Below are 14242 nucleotides of genomic sequence, written 5' to 3' on the forward strand. Positions count from 1 at the left end.
TTGAGTCTAATTAATGTTGTTATATCTTTATTCTTTTGTATAAGTTGGAACAATATTGATTCCATCTATCTTTGAATTCTTTTCCAATCACATAAAGCAAGTCCCATCTTCAATTTTGATAGTTGTCCATTGTAGGTTTTTAATTTTTCGTGTAATGTTTCGTACTCCTTGGTAGAGTCTTTAGTTGTCTGTTTAATAGAACAGTTTCAATTCTCTGGCAATGTTCTTTTAAATATTTTTCCTTATCTCGTCGCAATAATCTTTGAATTTTGTATTTTGTTTTTTGTAAATGATTCTTCAGCCATTTTGATACATGACTATATTACTTATATATCTTCTAAATGTAAAACAGTGTTTTTTTCTTTTTCTCCTAAGAAATTTAATTAAGTTTTCGGGTTGCTGCAATTGAAAACTGAAATGAAAATTTACCAATGTAATTACATGTATACAGTAAAATAATGAGTTACAAAACGTACTACCAGCCAGACTATACACTATTCACTTTAAAACATAATACATACGCAATATATCTGTCAGATGATTAAAAGGGTTAAAAGATCTCATTCGGTTGGTGCAGATGAGGCTCATCAGCGCAGTAAACAGTCATTTCCATCTGCTCTTCTTATAAAGAGTTGTATTTTTAAAATATACAGTTTAACTTTATGTTACTTTTCAAACATCCTGTGTGGATATGGGTCAGTGGTGGAACTTCATAGAAAAGGATATTTAGTTCATATTTCCTACATAACTAATCTTCTTTGAAGGTCTCACTCCATGTGATTCTGGAAGAAGTTCTCATCTAAGATTTGTGACATGACTGCCAGATAAAATTTTGTGTAAGGTGCTATTGTTATGTCCTCCACATCTCGGTTTCAGTGTTGTTTAATCAGTCTATTGTATCTTTACCTATGAGGCCACTCCATCCAATCTCGTTACGGGACTCTCTGCTGCAGCACCCAGTGCTTAGGCTGACGATTCCTCGTCTGCTACTGTTTCTCTCCGCTGCCCCCGGGCGTGTCTCTTTGTCCGCTGAAGATGGCGGTTTTGCAAGTTGCTACCTCTTCTGCAGTTTAGTAGGGCGAAAGCTCATGGTACATATACTAGTCTGTTCCATGTTTTTTTAACAGCACAGTATAATTCGGAAATCATTTGGAAACTCATACGTGCTGTATTACATGTCATGTCTGTTTATGTCGAGAAAATACTGATCTGCAGTACAGAACCACGGTAATATATTTTTAAAATTTCATTTTCTATTACTAACTGTAAAAAATAAAATAATGCATGGAGTGTAATGAACATAGGGAATGAAAAGGAGAGGAGGCAGAGAGGAAGAGAGAGAGAAGAGGAGAGGGATAAGAGAGAGTGGGGACAGGCTACCAAAAGAAATAAAAAGACTGATAGATAGAAAAGACAGATAAATAGATAGATAGAGAGGATGAGGACTCTACTATTTTAATGAAAGCATGTCAATATTATTATCATTTTTATCATTGTCATTATTTTTTATCGTTATTATCATTATTATTGTCATTATTGTTATTATTATTATCATTATCATTGTCATATTATCATATATTATAACTATTTTTATAATAATTTTTCATTACATTATTATAATTATCATCATTATTTTTATTATCTTATTACTACTATCATTAGTATTACTATTACTGTTATATTATCATTAATTTTATTATCATATTCATTATTATTATTGTTATTATTTTTATTATAACATATTCTATTAATAGTATCATACTATGATAATCAGTGTTAGTATTGTTGTTATCATTACCCATAAAATTATCATTAGATTATTTTATTGTTATAGTTTTGCAGTTATTTTTTATTTATTAGATTATTATTATTTTTTATTATTTTTATATTTTTATTATTTATTATCTTCAATGATATCAATAGAATATCAACAGTCTGAATATGTCGTGAGAATAAATCCAGAGTGAAAAGAAACCGGTAGCAAAGTGGGGAAAAAAATAGAAGAAAGAGCTGAAGGAAGGAAGGGAGAAATAAAGGGCAGACGGAGGGAGGCCGGCGGGGGGGAATTTAAAGGGTTACCTCAAGAGTCCCCCTGGTGGCGAATAAGCAAAGCAGCTAAGGTTCGGATGTTTTTGCTTGAGAAGGATGGCCAGGATGGCTGCCGTTCCAGCGCTAGGGAGTTCCCACCAAAACTAAGTCATACAGCTGCGTCCCCTAGTTGTGTCGAAGCGGAAGGCGCGGTTTTGATTTCATCCTCCCTCAACTGCGCCGGATTAAATCTGCAGCAGACACCATGCCCTTGGGAGGGACGGATGTTATTGAGCATTTGAAACTTCATTATTATTATTAAGAACAGGTGGAAAAAACTTTATTTGGAGTTTGAAAAAATTTACAACATACTGAAGGGAATCATGAGTGTTGATTCATCAGTTTAATAATGTCTAAAGATTACAATAAAGAAAGAAGAAAAAGAAGAAAAAAAAGACCACTGTCTTTAGAAAACGAAAGCGAGGAACTGCGCTCCGCCTCCCTTGTGTCCCAGCCAATCATCCTTGATAGTGTCCATAGGCAGAGGCTCACTTCGGCTTTCAGGTCCGTGATCACATCCGATAGAGAAAAAAGTACTTTTGACCTTGTCGGCATTTCTGCGAACGGTTTCTGTACATGGTTCCCTCTCAATCCCCCCAAAGAAAAACATTCCGTACTTTCATAGACAAAGTGGCCTCGGATGCTAATAACGATGGCCCTCCGGCGATGGTCCAGGGCAACGAAGAACGGCGTTCGCCGACATCTACATGGTAAGTGACGTAGACGAGGTCCATCCCTCTGAAGGCGCCATCATCCTGAAGGCAGCCACGTTGCAGCCACACCCAATTGTCCTCAAAAAATTTCTGGCTCACCCTGGGAGGAAAAGCAGCATCGCCAACATCTGTTGTTTTCAGAAAGGGATGAGAAAACGCATGGGAAGAAACTAGAAAATGTCAGAATAAAAAAATTTAACGAAGGGAAAAGGTTACAAATTTCGTATGGAAAATGGTGGAAAAATAACCACGATATATAAAACAATGCACATGGGCGCATATACAATCAAAAAACACATACGCACACATATAAAATATATGTTTGTATCTGTCAATCTAAATATTTTCCTGCCTCTCTCTCTCTCTCTCTCTCACTCTTCTCTCTTTATATTATATATATATATATATATATATAGATATATATAAAATATGTATTTGTATTTTAAAAAATTAAGATATATATATGCACAGCACACACACACACACACACACACACACACCACCCCACACGGGACACACACGCACACGCAACGCAAACGACACCCCACAACCACACACACACACACACACCACACACCACACACACCCCAACACAACACAAAACAAACAAATAAACACAAACAAAACACAACACCCCACACACACACTGCACAAACACACACTGCACAAACACAAACACACACTCACACACACACACACACACACACACAACACCACACACACACACACACCACACACACACACACACACACACACACACACACACGTACGTGTGTGTATATAAAAAAAAAAAAAAAAACTATATATATATATATATATATAATATATATATATATATATATTATAGTGTGTGTGGTGTGTTGTGTTTTGTGTGTGGTGTGTGGTGTGTGTGTGTGTGTGTGTGTGGGTGGGGGGTGGGAGTGTGTGTGTGAGTGTGTGTGTGTGTTTTTGCGCGCACAACACCACAACACACACACACACACAACACACACACACACACACACACACACAAAAACACACACACACACACACATACGCACACACACGTACGTGGTGTTGTGATATATATAATATAGATATATATTAATATATATATATATATATAATAATATATAGTATTACACACAAACACACAAGGACACCCCACACACAAACACACCACACACACACCCCACACACACACCCACACAAAATATAGATATATATATATATAATATAATATTTTATTATATTATAATATATATATAATATATATATATATATAATAATAATATATGTTACACACAAACAACACAACACACTCACACAACTCTCTCTCTTCTCTCTTTTCTTCTCTCTTTTCCCCTCTCTCTCTCTCTACTTCTCTCCTCTCTCTCTCCTCTCTCTCTCTCTCTCTCTCTCTCTCTCTCTCTCTCTCTCTCTCTCTCTCTCTATATATATATATATATAATATATTTTATATATATATATATATATATATATCCTTCTTTTAATGGTAGGTTCATGTTGAGCCGCGTGGTCACAGCATGATACTTAATTTTAGTTTCATGTTGTGATGCTCTTGGAGTGAGTAGTGGTAGGGTCCCAGTTCCTTTTCCCCGGAGAGTGCGGGGTACCTTTTAGGTAATCATTCTCTCTATTTATCGGGCGGGGATCAGCACGATTTGGGTGGCTTGCCCACCCAGTGGCTAGGAGGGCAATCCAGGTGAAGTTCCTTGCCCAAGGGAACAACGCACTGGCCGGTGACACGAACCCCGAACTCAGATTGCCGTCGTGACAGTGTTGAGTCGACGCTCTAACCATTCGGCCACCGCGGCCTTGACGATCAGGGTTCCATGTTTTTCTTGGCAATTTAGAGGGGTTTGGTTTGGCCTTTGCCTTCCGCCCGGTGTTTTTTTTTTTTTATCGAGTAAACCATCTCTATTACCCGGCACTGACTTGGGCTGGTTATCCACCAAGCGGCTAGGCAGGCAATCGAGGTGAAGTTCCTTGCCCAAGGGAACAACGCGCCGACGGTGACTCGAACCTCGAATCAGATTTGCCATCGTGACAGTCTTGAGTCCGACGCTCTAACCATTGGGCTACCGCGGCCCCCATATATATGTATGTATGTGTATAAAAAAATAAGATATATATAGTACACACAACACACACCCCACACATTTTATGTATATTTATAAAATTTATATATATATTTTATATATATATATATATATATATTATATATTGTACAGTGGAGCGATCAGGTAGCAGACGGAGCAGGGGACCTCACCTCGCCCCCCCCATGCTTCCTGCATCTGCTGCTATCGCTCCTCCAGCTGGAACGGTCACTACTTATACCGAGAATGACCTAGGCCTGGGAGAGTTCGGGGACCAGCGCCCAAACGCGTAAGGTCAGCTCGCCCTCCCCCTCCGGGCGGGCTGCCCCGACCACCGCGGCGCTTTTAAACCCCTTTTAGACAAGTCGTAGCGTAATCGTAGCGTGTGTTCCCCCCTTTACGTGTTTTTTGTGTCCCTGTCAGCCACTTTTACTAGAGTACCATAGCCTTTATATCGGTGGCAGTGAGGGCTTTTGCATCCTTTGGCATGCAACACGGTCACACCCCCCCCGAAGAAAAAATCCGCTTGACCGCTAGAAGACATGTCGAAAAAAAAAAAAAAAGTAAGTACACCTTTGGCCCCTTTTCTATTTCTTTCCTTCTTCTCCCATGTGTTAAGCCGTGTTTTTGTTGGGGGTTAAAAAGGTGCTAATGACAGCAAATGGCACGTTCTGCACATATTCCTTCATCTCAGATCGCATTTCCGTGCGATCGAGTATGTGATCAAAAACATGAATATCATTGTTAGTTAAGTAATTAATTATTTTCTCTCTTTTTAGAGATTTATATTGTTTATCTGCAACAAATTTTAACGCGGTTGTGATTTTATCTTATCACGAATACATTTCATTTATCTCTTTCCAAACCCCTCCCCCCCGACCTGACCGCCCCTTTTCGCAGCGGTCACTTTGGAAGAGAAAGATTGTTTTCCTGTTTTGGACCTGACCTCACTTCTCTTTTCCGGTCGGTGGCGGCGTGGGTAGGGCACATGCCCCGCTTGGTTCCCTGTAATTTGGGAATAAAACATTGCAATGATACATTGCTTTTTGGGGGACACGTTCTATCGGTGCTAGAACGAATCATGTAATGCAATTTTATTACATTGTATTATTTGATATAGGTAGGATCTTCCCCCATATCATAGTGCACAGAATTGCCCGATATTCCCCCGGGGGTTGGAAAAACGCCTAATAGATCTGCGCTCCGTCGTTCGAAAGTAGGTACAATAAACCGAAGTTATTCGTTCGGCCCCTTTTTGAGTTGGTGTGACCGCGGTTATGTCCATTAATTAATATAGGACTAGGGTTTAAGCTAGAATCATTATTCACTTTTTAATCACACCTTTCTCTCCCTCCTCAAGTCGCTTGCATGTTTGGGTACACCCAAGGTTTGTGTGATTTGTGAAAATTATATATCCTTCGGGGAATTTGCGAGGCCCATTACAGATACGCAGAAGAGAGCAGGGTTATTTTATTCCTGGCTCGAGTCGCTCAGGTCATATACGCATTTGGGGATAGGATCCCCCCGTTATTGAGTTTTATTGAAGTCTGACGTGCAAAGCTAGACATGTACCTCGGCAGTTCAGATTTCTGACCCGAGATGATTTTCTTTATAAAAAGTTGGGAATATTTTTTTAGTCACATTCATCATGGTACATTCTGTCGCATATCATTTTATGTTTAATTTAATGTGGTAGTTGAAATAATCTTAAATAACTAGCATTTGCTAATTTACTTCAGTTTGTTATAGTGAACATTAATATTCGTGTTTGTGATTCATTCTTTGTGTGAGGTCACTCTCACTTTCCTTCATTTAAAGCTAGCTGTCACTCACACACGCACACACACACCTTCACCTCACTCACACACACCAGACAAAAGACACTGACCCTTTTCATTTAAAAAGGCTGGTTGCTGTCTTTAGTGCCGGCGTAAAGATTTATTATGATCTCTTTTGCCGCAATTTTGTCCGTCGTGATGAGTGGTTCGTACATAAAGTACAAAATTACAATTTTTTTCTTATCGTGTGAGACATGGTTCAAATAGATCTTCGCGGACGCCGATGTCATTCCCTTATCTACTCTCATATCTATCAGAGACGGTGGGTAGTCAAGTCAGGTCTTTGCGGAACGCTACTGAAAGTCTCCCTTCTATTTTTTCTTATCTTTTTGAAAGTAAAAACAAAAAAAAACGAAAATAATTAAAAAAACCCCTCTTCTCTGTTTCCTTTTTTTTCTCTTACTCTGGCCCTTAGTGTATGATCTGGTTCCCCGAAAATAATTGCAGTCGGACCGACACGGCACCGAAGGAGAACCTGCTACAGTTCGTCACCTTAGGATGCCGGGGAAGGACGTCATCGAAGATCGCCCTAGGCCCGCGGACAAGATTTTTGTCAGAAAAAAGGGGTTAAGCCGCCCAGTGTAGTGGACGGGCGTTGGACTCCCCGTAGACCAGCGAACCAGCACCTTTGCCGCAGGTACCAGTCGCCCCAGGATGTGTGCATAGGGGAGCCTGGCGGACGCTGTAGATCCAGTAAACTCCCGGAGCTCGTAGGCAGGTATCAGCCGCCCCGAGATTTCCGCCCCTGCCCCCACGCCCGTAGATCGGATGAAGATTATGAGGACGTGTGGATGCGAGAAGGACCTGGACGAGATCTGTGAGGACGTGTGGACGAGGACGAGTTAGGCCTGGACGAGGACTATGAGGAGGGCTAGACGAATCCAAAGTCAAGGAGGACCTGTGCGACACTTTCGAGGACGTGTGGACATTTAAGGACGGAAGACTACACCAAGGACCCGGAGGATGAGAACGACAGGGACGAGCAGCCACGAAGATGCACCAGGACGACGCACGAGAACGAGACGACCAGCCATGTTAGGTATCCTTGAAGGCGCCTCGAGGGCGAGGCGCAAGTAGGTGGCCGAGCAATAAGGATGTGGATAATTCTACAGGATGTGGAAATTCTATTTCAGGTACCCGTGGACCATGTGCGTTTTCCCCGTGAGCAATCAGTGTAGCAGACGGAGCCAGTGACCTCACCTCGCTCCCCCCCATGTCCTGCAGTGCTGCTACCGCTCCTCCAGCTGGAACGGTCACTACTTATACCGAGAATGACCTAGGCCCCGGGAGAGTCCGTGCCAAGCTACCACCGCGCTAAGGTCAGCCCTCGTCTCCCTCCGGGTGGGTGGGCCGTGACCTCCGGCGGCCCGATTACCCGTATAACTAAACATGTCGTGTTCTTATACTGTGTGTGCCAACTCTCAAAATAAAGAGTCAAGCTGTTAACAAGGGATAACTACCTCTGTTCACCATTTTATAAGGATGATAGCCTTTACAATGTAAATACACACATACACACATGCACAAACACACACACACACACACCCCACATGCATACATATAATATATATACTAATATATATATATAATATATAATTTTTATTTCATATATATATTAGAATATAATATATATTTTATTTAAATATATATTATATATATTAATAATATATATATATATATATATATATATATATATATATGTATTAGATATATATATATTATATATGTAATTATTATATATATATATATATATATATATATATAATATATATATATATATATATAATATATATACACGAGGGGACTTCAAAAAGTTTGTGAAAAAAGTCCATAACTAAAAATCATTGAAAGGCTTTGCCTTTCAATGAACCTGAACATTCTTGTACCAACACATTATAATATGTTCAAACATGAACCCTTAATAATAAATAACGCATTAAAAAAAACCCATTGCTGCCAGGTGAAAGTCAAGCACCTTTCAAGCAACATGGAATCCACTCAAATCGAAGCCAGGACAAAAAACTAAATTCACAGTGAAACTAGTTGGGAGAATAGGCAAATCACTGCTGCTTGGAACAAGTTTATGGTGACAATGCCCTAAAGAATCAACAACCTACAAATGGATAAGTCAATTCAGAAGTAGAAGAAATGAAATTGAAGATGAGCCCCGCAGTGGCAGGCCATCAATTTTAGTTTGTGAGGAAAACATTTATGCTTTTTGCGACATGATGAAAAAGATAGATGAATAACCACGAATCAGTAGCAGACACAAATCAACATCTCTGTGGGTTCTGCATACACAATTTGGTGGAGAGTTTGGGTAAGCAATCTTTCCACTTGATGGGTCACTAAGCCCTTGCGTCCAGATCAACAGCAAACCCAAAGGGTAGATCTTTCAATGGAAGTCTTGAACAAGTGGGATGAGGACTTTTGAAGCTTTCTGCAGAGAGTTGTGACAAGGATGAAACAGGCTCAACCAGTATGATCCCGAGGACAAAATTCAGACACAGCAGTGGCTGCCCAGGGATGGAAAATGTATCAGTCAAAGCAAAATCTGAAGTTCAGGGGGAAGGTCATGGCCACTGTCTCGGGGGCGAAGGGATTTTTTGGTTTACTTTTCGAGAAAAGAAAAAAAATTAAAAAGTGCTTTTAAAAATGATTTGAGAAAATGTCCAAAAAAAAAAAAAAATTCACAAGCTTTTCTTTCCCAAAAACAATGCACCCGCTCATGGGGGTTGGAGACAAGAGCGGATACGTGAATTTTTTTAGGAAAATCCGACATCCCCCTTGCAGCCCCAAATTTTTGCCATCAGACTTCTTTTTTTGCCCAAAATTAAAAAAATAATTAAAGGACAATTTCCATCGGCGAAGATGCAAAAAGAGCTGTTGAATGGTTAGATCACATGACCCTCATTTTAAGATGGATCAAAGGCGTACAACGTTGCGAGGGATTGCCTTAATGGAGATAAGTTGAAAAAATTTTTATATATTTTATATATAATAAAATAATAATATAATAAATACTTATATAAATAATATATAAAAATTATATAATATATATATATAAGATTATAATATATAAGAGTTTTAATATAAATTTAATATAAAATATAATTAAATATAATAAAAAATATATATAAATATAATATATATTTTATAATAAGTATGAAAAATATATAAAAATTTTATAATTATATAATAATTATATATAAATATATATAAATATATACACACAACACACACCACACCCAAAACCACAACACACCACACACACACACACCACACACACACACACACACAACACACACACAAAATATGTATATATGTTAGAAAATTATTATATATATAATTATAATATAATATATAGTATATAAAGTAGGGGGGGAAAAAAATATACCACACACACACAAATATTAGAATATAATATATATATAAAATTTAAAAATAAAAATTAAATATATATGTATATATATAATATTAAAATTTTTAAATTATATATAATTTTAAAAAATTTATAAAATTAATATTTTTAAAATATATTAATTATATTTATAAAATATATATATATATATATATATATATATAATTTTATTTTAAATTATATAATATATAATATATAAATAAAATATTTTTGGTGTGTGTGGTATATATTACATATATAAATTATATAATATATATAAAAATTTTAAATTTTATATATATTTTAATATATATATATAATACATACATTATACAATTTTGGGGTGGTGTGTGTTTGTGTTTTGTTTTTGTGGGGTGGGTGTGGTGTGGTGTGTTGGGGTGGGGGGGGGTGGGTGTGGGGGGGGTGGATATAAAATATTATATAAAATTATATAAATATATAAAAGGGATTTTATAATAACAAATATAAATATATATTTTATAAATATAATTTATGGGTAGATATAAATAATATATATATTTTTTATATTATATAAATAAAGATCTATTAATAAATCTTATTTATATATATATATAAAAATTTTTATATATATATATATATAAGATTATATAATATATAATATTAAAATTTTTATATAAAATTTAAGATATTTTAATTTTAAACCCTTTAAGGTCAAAAGCCTTGAAAAACGTTGATAACAGCCTTTGAGTCCATTTTAAAAAAAATGAGGGTCATGTGATCCGAACCATGTCAGAGCAGCTCTTTTTGCATCTTCGACCGATGGAAAATTAGTACCTTTAAATTATCTTTTAATTTGGACACAAAAAGAAGTCTGAGGGCTAAATTGGGGCTGCAAGGTGTGATGTCGGATGATTCCTATAAAAATTCACGTATCACAGCTCTTGTCTGCCAAGCCCCATGAGCAGGTGCATGTCTTGGTGGAAGAGAATGCGTTGCTGCAATTTTTTTTTTTTTTTGGACAGTTTTCAAAATCCATTTATAATAAGCACATTTAATTGTTTTCTTGTTCTCGAGGAAGTCAACCAGCAAAATCCCTTCGCATCCCAGAAGACAGTGGCCATGACCTTCCCCCTTGAACATAGATTTTGCTTTGACTGAACACTTCCATCCCTGGGCAGCCACTGCTGTGTCTGAATTTTGTCCTCGGATCATACTGGTTGAGCCATGTTTCATCCTTTGTCACAACTCTCTGCAGAAAAGCTTCAAAAGTCCTCATCCCACTTGTTCAAGACTTCCATTGAAAGATCTACCCTTGTTTGCTGTTGATCTGGACGCAATGGCTTAGTGACCCATCAAGTGGAAAGATGCTTAGCCCCAAACTCTCCACCAGAATTGTGTATGCAGAACCCACAGAGATGTTGAGTGTGTCTGCTACTGATTCAGTGGTTATTCATCTATCTTTTTTCAATCATGTCGCAAAAGCATCAATGTTTTCCTCACAAACTAAAATTGATGGCCTGCCACTGCAGGCTCATCTTCAATTTCATTTCTTCTACTTCTGAATCGACTTACCCATTTGTAGGTTATTGATTTCTTTAGGGCATTGTCACCATAAACTTGTTCCAGAGCAGCAGTGATTTGCCTATTCTCCAACCTAGTTTCACTGTGAATTAGTTTGTGTCCTGGCTTCGATTTGAGTGGATTCCATGTTGCTTGAAAGGTGCTTGACTTTCACCTGGCAGCAATGTGTTATTAATGCGTTATTTATTATTAAGGGTTCATGTTTGAACATGTTATAATGTGTTGGTACAAGAATGTTCAGGTGCATTGAAGGCAAAAGCCTTTCAAATGATTTTTAGTTATGGACTTTTTTCACAAACTTTTTGAAGTCCCTCGTGTATATATATATATAATATATATATATTATATATATATATATATATATATATATATATATAATATACATATATAATATATATATATCTAATACATATATATATATATATATATATATATATATATATATATATAATATATATATATGTATATATATATATATATATAATATATCATATATAATATATATGTATGCATGTGTGTGTGTGTGTGTGTGTGTGTTTTGTGCATGTGTGTATGTGTGTATGTATACATATGTAAAAGGCTATCATCCTTAGTACAATGGTGAACAGAGGGTAGTTATACTTGTTAACAGCTTGACTCTTTATTTCTGAGAGTTGGCACACACAGTATAAGAACACGACATGTTTAGTTATACGGGTAATCGGGCCGCGCGGAGGTCACGGTCAGCCCACCCGGAGGGAGACGAGGGCTGACCTTAGCGCGGTGGTAGCTTAGCACGAACTCTCCGAGGCCTAGGTCATTCTCGGTATAAGTAGTGACCGTTCCAGCTGGAGGAGCGGTAGCAGCAGCTGCAGGAAGCATGGGGGGGGAGCGAGGTGAGGTCACTGGCTCCGTCTGCTACACTGATTGCTCCACGTGGAAAACAGCCACATGGTCCACTGGTACCTGAAATAGAATTATCCACATCCTGTAGAATTATCCACATCCTATATTGCTCGGCCACCTACTTGCGCCTCGCCCTCGAGGCGCCTTCAAGGATAACCTAACATGGCTGGTCGTCTCGTTCTCGTGCGTCGTCCTGGTGCATCTTCGTGGCTGCTCGTCCCTGTCGTTCTCATCCTCCTGGTCCTTGGTGTAGTCTGTCCGTCCTTGATGTCCACACGTCCTCGAAAGTGTCGCACAGGTCCTCCTTGACTTTGGATTCGTCTAGACCTCCTCATAGTCCTCGTCCAGGCCTAACTCGTCCTCGTCCACACGTCCTCACAGATCTCGTCCAGGTCCTTCTCGCATCCACACGTCTCATAATCTTCATCCGGATCTACGGGCGTCGGGGCAGGGGCGGCATCTCGGGGCGGCTGATACCTGCGCTACGAGCTCCTGGAGTTTACTGGATCTACAGGCGTCCGCCAGGCGTCGCCTATGCACAGCATCCTGGGGCGACTGGTACCTGCGGCAAAGGTGCTGGTTCGCTGGATCTACGGGGAGTCCAACGCCCGTCCACTACACTGGGACGGCTTAACACCTTTTCTGACGAAAATCTTGGTCCGCGGGCCTATGGCGATCTTCGATGACGTCCTTCCCACGGCATCCTAAGGTGACCGGAACTGTAGCAGGTTCTCCTTCGGTGCCGTGTCGGTCCCGACGCAATATATATCGGGGAACCAGATCATACACGTAAGGGCCAGAGTAAGAGAAAAAGAAAGGCAACAGAGAAGAGGGGTGTTTTAATTATTTTCGTTTTTTTTTGTGTTTTACTTTCACAAAGATAAAGAAGAAAATAGAAGAGGGAGACGTCAGTAGCGTTCCGCAAAGACCTGACTTGAACTACCCACCGTCTCTGATAGATATGAGAGTAGATAAGGGAATGACATCGGCGATCCGCGAAGATCTATTTGAACCATAGTCATCACACAGATAAGAAATAAATGTAACTTGTACTTTATGTACGAACCACTCATCACGACGGACAAAATTGCGGGCTAAAGAGATACATAATAAATCTTTACGCCGGCACTAAGACAGCAACCAGCCTTATTAATGAAAAAGGGTCAGTGTCTTTTGTCCTGTGTGTGTGAGTGAGGTGAAGGTGTGTGTGTGCGTGTGTGAGTGACAGCTAGCGTTAATGAGAGGGAAAGCGAGAGTGACCTCACACAAAGAATGAATCACAAACACGAATATTAATGTTCACTATAACAAAACTGAAGTAAATTAGCAATGCTAGTTATTTAAGATTATTTCAACTACCACATTGAATTCAACATATAATGATATGCGACAGAATGTACCATGAATGAATGGTGACATAAAAAAAATATTCACCAACTTTTTATCAAGCAAATCATCTCGGGGTCAGAAATCTGAACTGCCGAGGTACATGTCTAGCTTTGCACGTCAGACTTCAATAAAACTCAATAACGGGGGGATCCTATACCCAAATGCTGTATATGACTGAAGCGACTCGAGCCAGGAATATAATAACCCTGCTCTCTTCTGCGTATCTGTAATGGGCGCTCGCAAAATTCCCGAAGGATATATAAATTT

The 14242-nt window shown here is 38.5% G+C and overlaps 1 protein-coding gene across 1 annotated transcript in view; it reads left to right on the forward strand.

Moving 5' to 3' along the window:
- The first annotated feature begins 691 nt into the window (after positions 1 to 691).
- The window catches only part of LOC119570754, a 17962-nt gene continuing 4411 nt past the window's right edge, over positions 692 to 14242 (forward strand). Inside the window, exons 1-8 of the mRNA XM_037918375.1 lie at positions 692 to 695; positions 877 to 981; positions 1128 to 1227; positions 2691 to 2798; positions 7376 to 7456; positions 7872 to 7899; positions 9175 to 9297; positions 11059 to 11111. Coding sequence (XP_037774303.1) covers positions 692 to 695; positions 877 to 981; positions 1128 to 1227; positions 2691 to 2798; positions 7376 to 7456; positions 7872 to 7899; positions 9175 to 9297; positions 11059 to 11111 — 602 coding nt within the window. The remainder of the gene's footprint in view (positions 696 to 876; positions 982 to 1127; positions 1228 to 2690; positions 2799 to 7375; positions 7457 to 7871; positions 7900 to 9174; positions 9298 to 11058; positions 11112 to 14242) is intronic.

This window comes from Penaeus monodon, unplaced genomic scaffold, assembly GCF_015228065.2.
Source record: "Penaeus monodon isolate SGIC_2016 unplaced genomic scaffold, NSTDA_Pmon_1 PmonScaffold_3751, whole genome shotgun sequence".
In the NCBI taxonomy this organism is placed as follows: Eukaryota; Metazoa; Arthropoda; class Malacostraca; order Decapoda; family Penaeidae; genus Penaeus; species Penaeus monodon.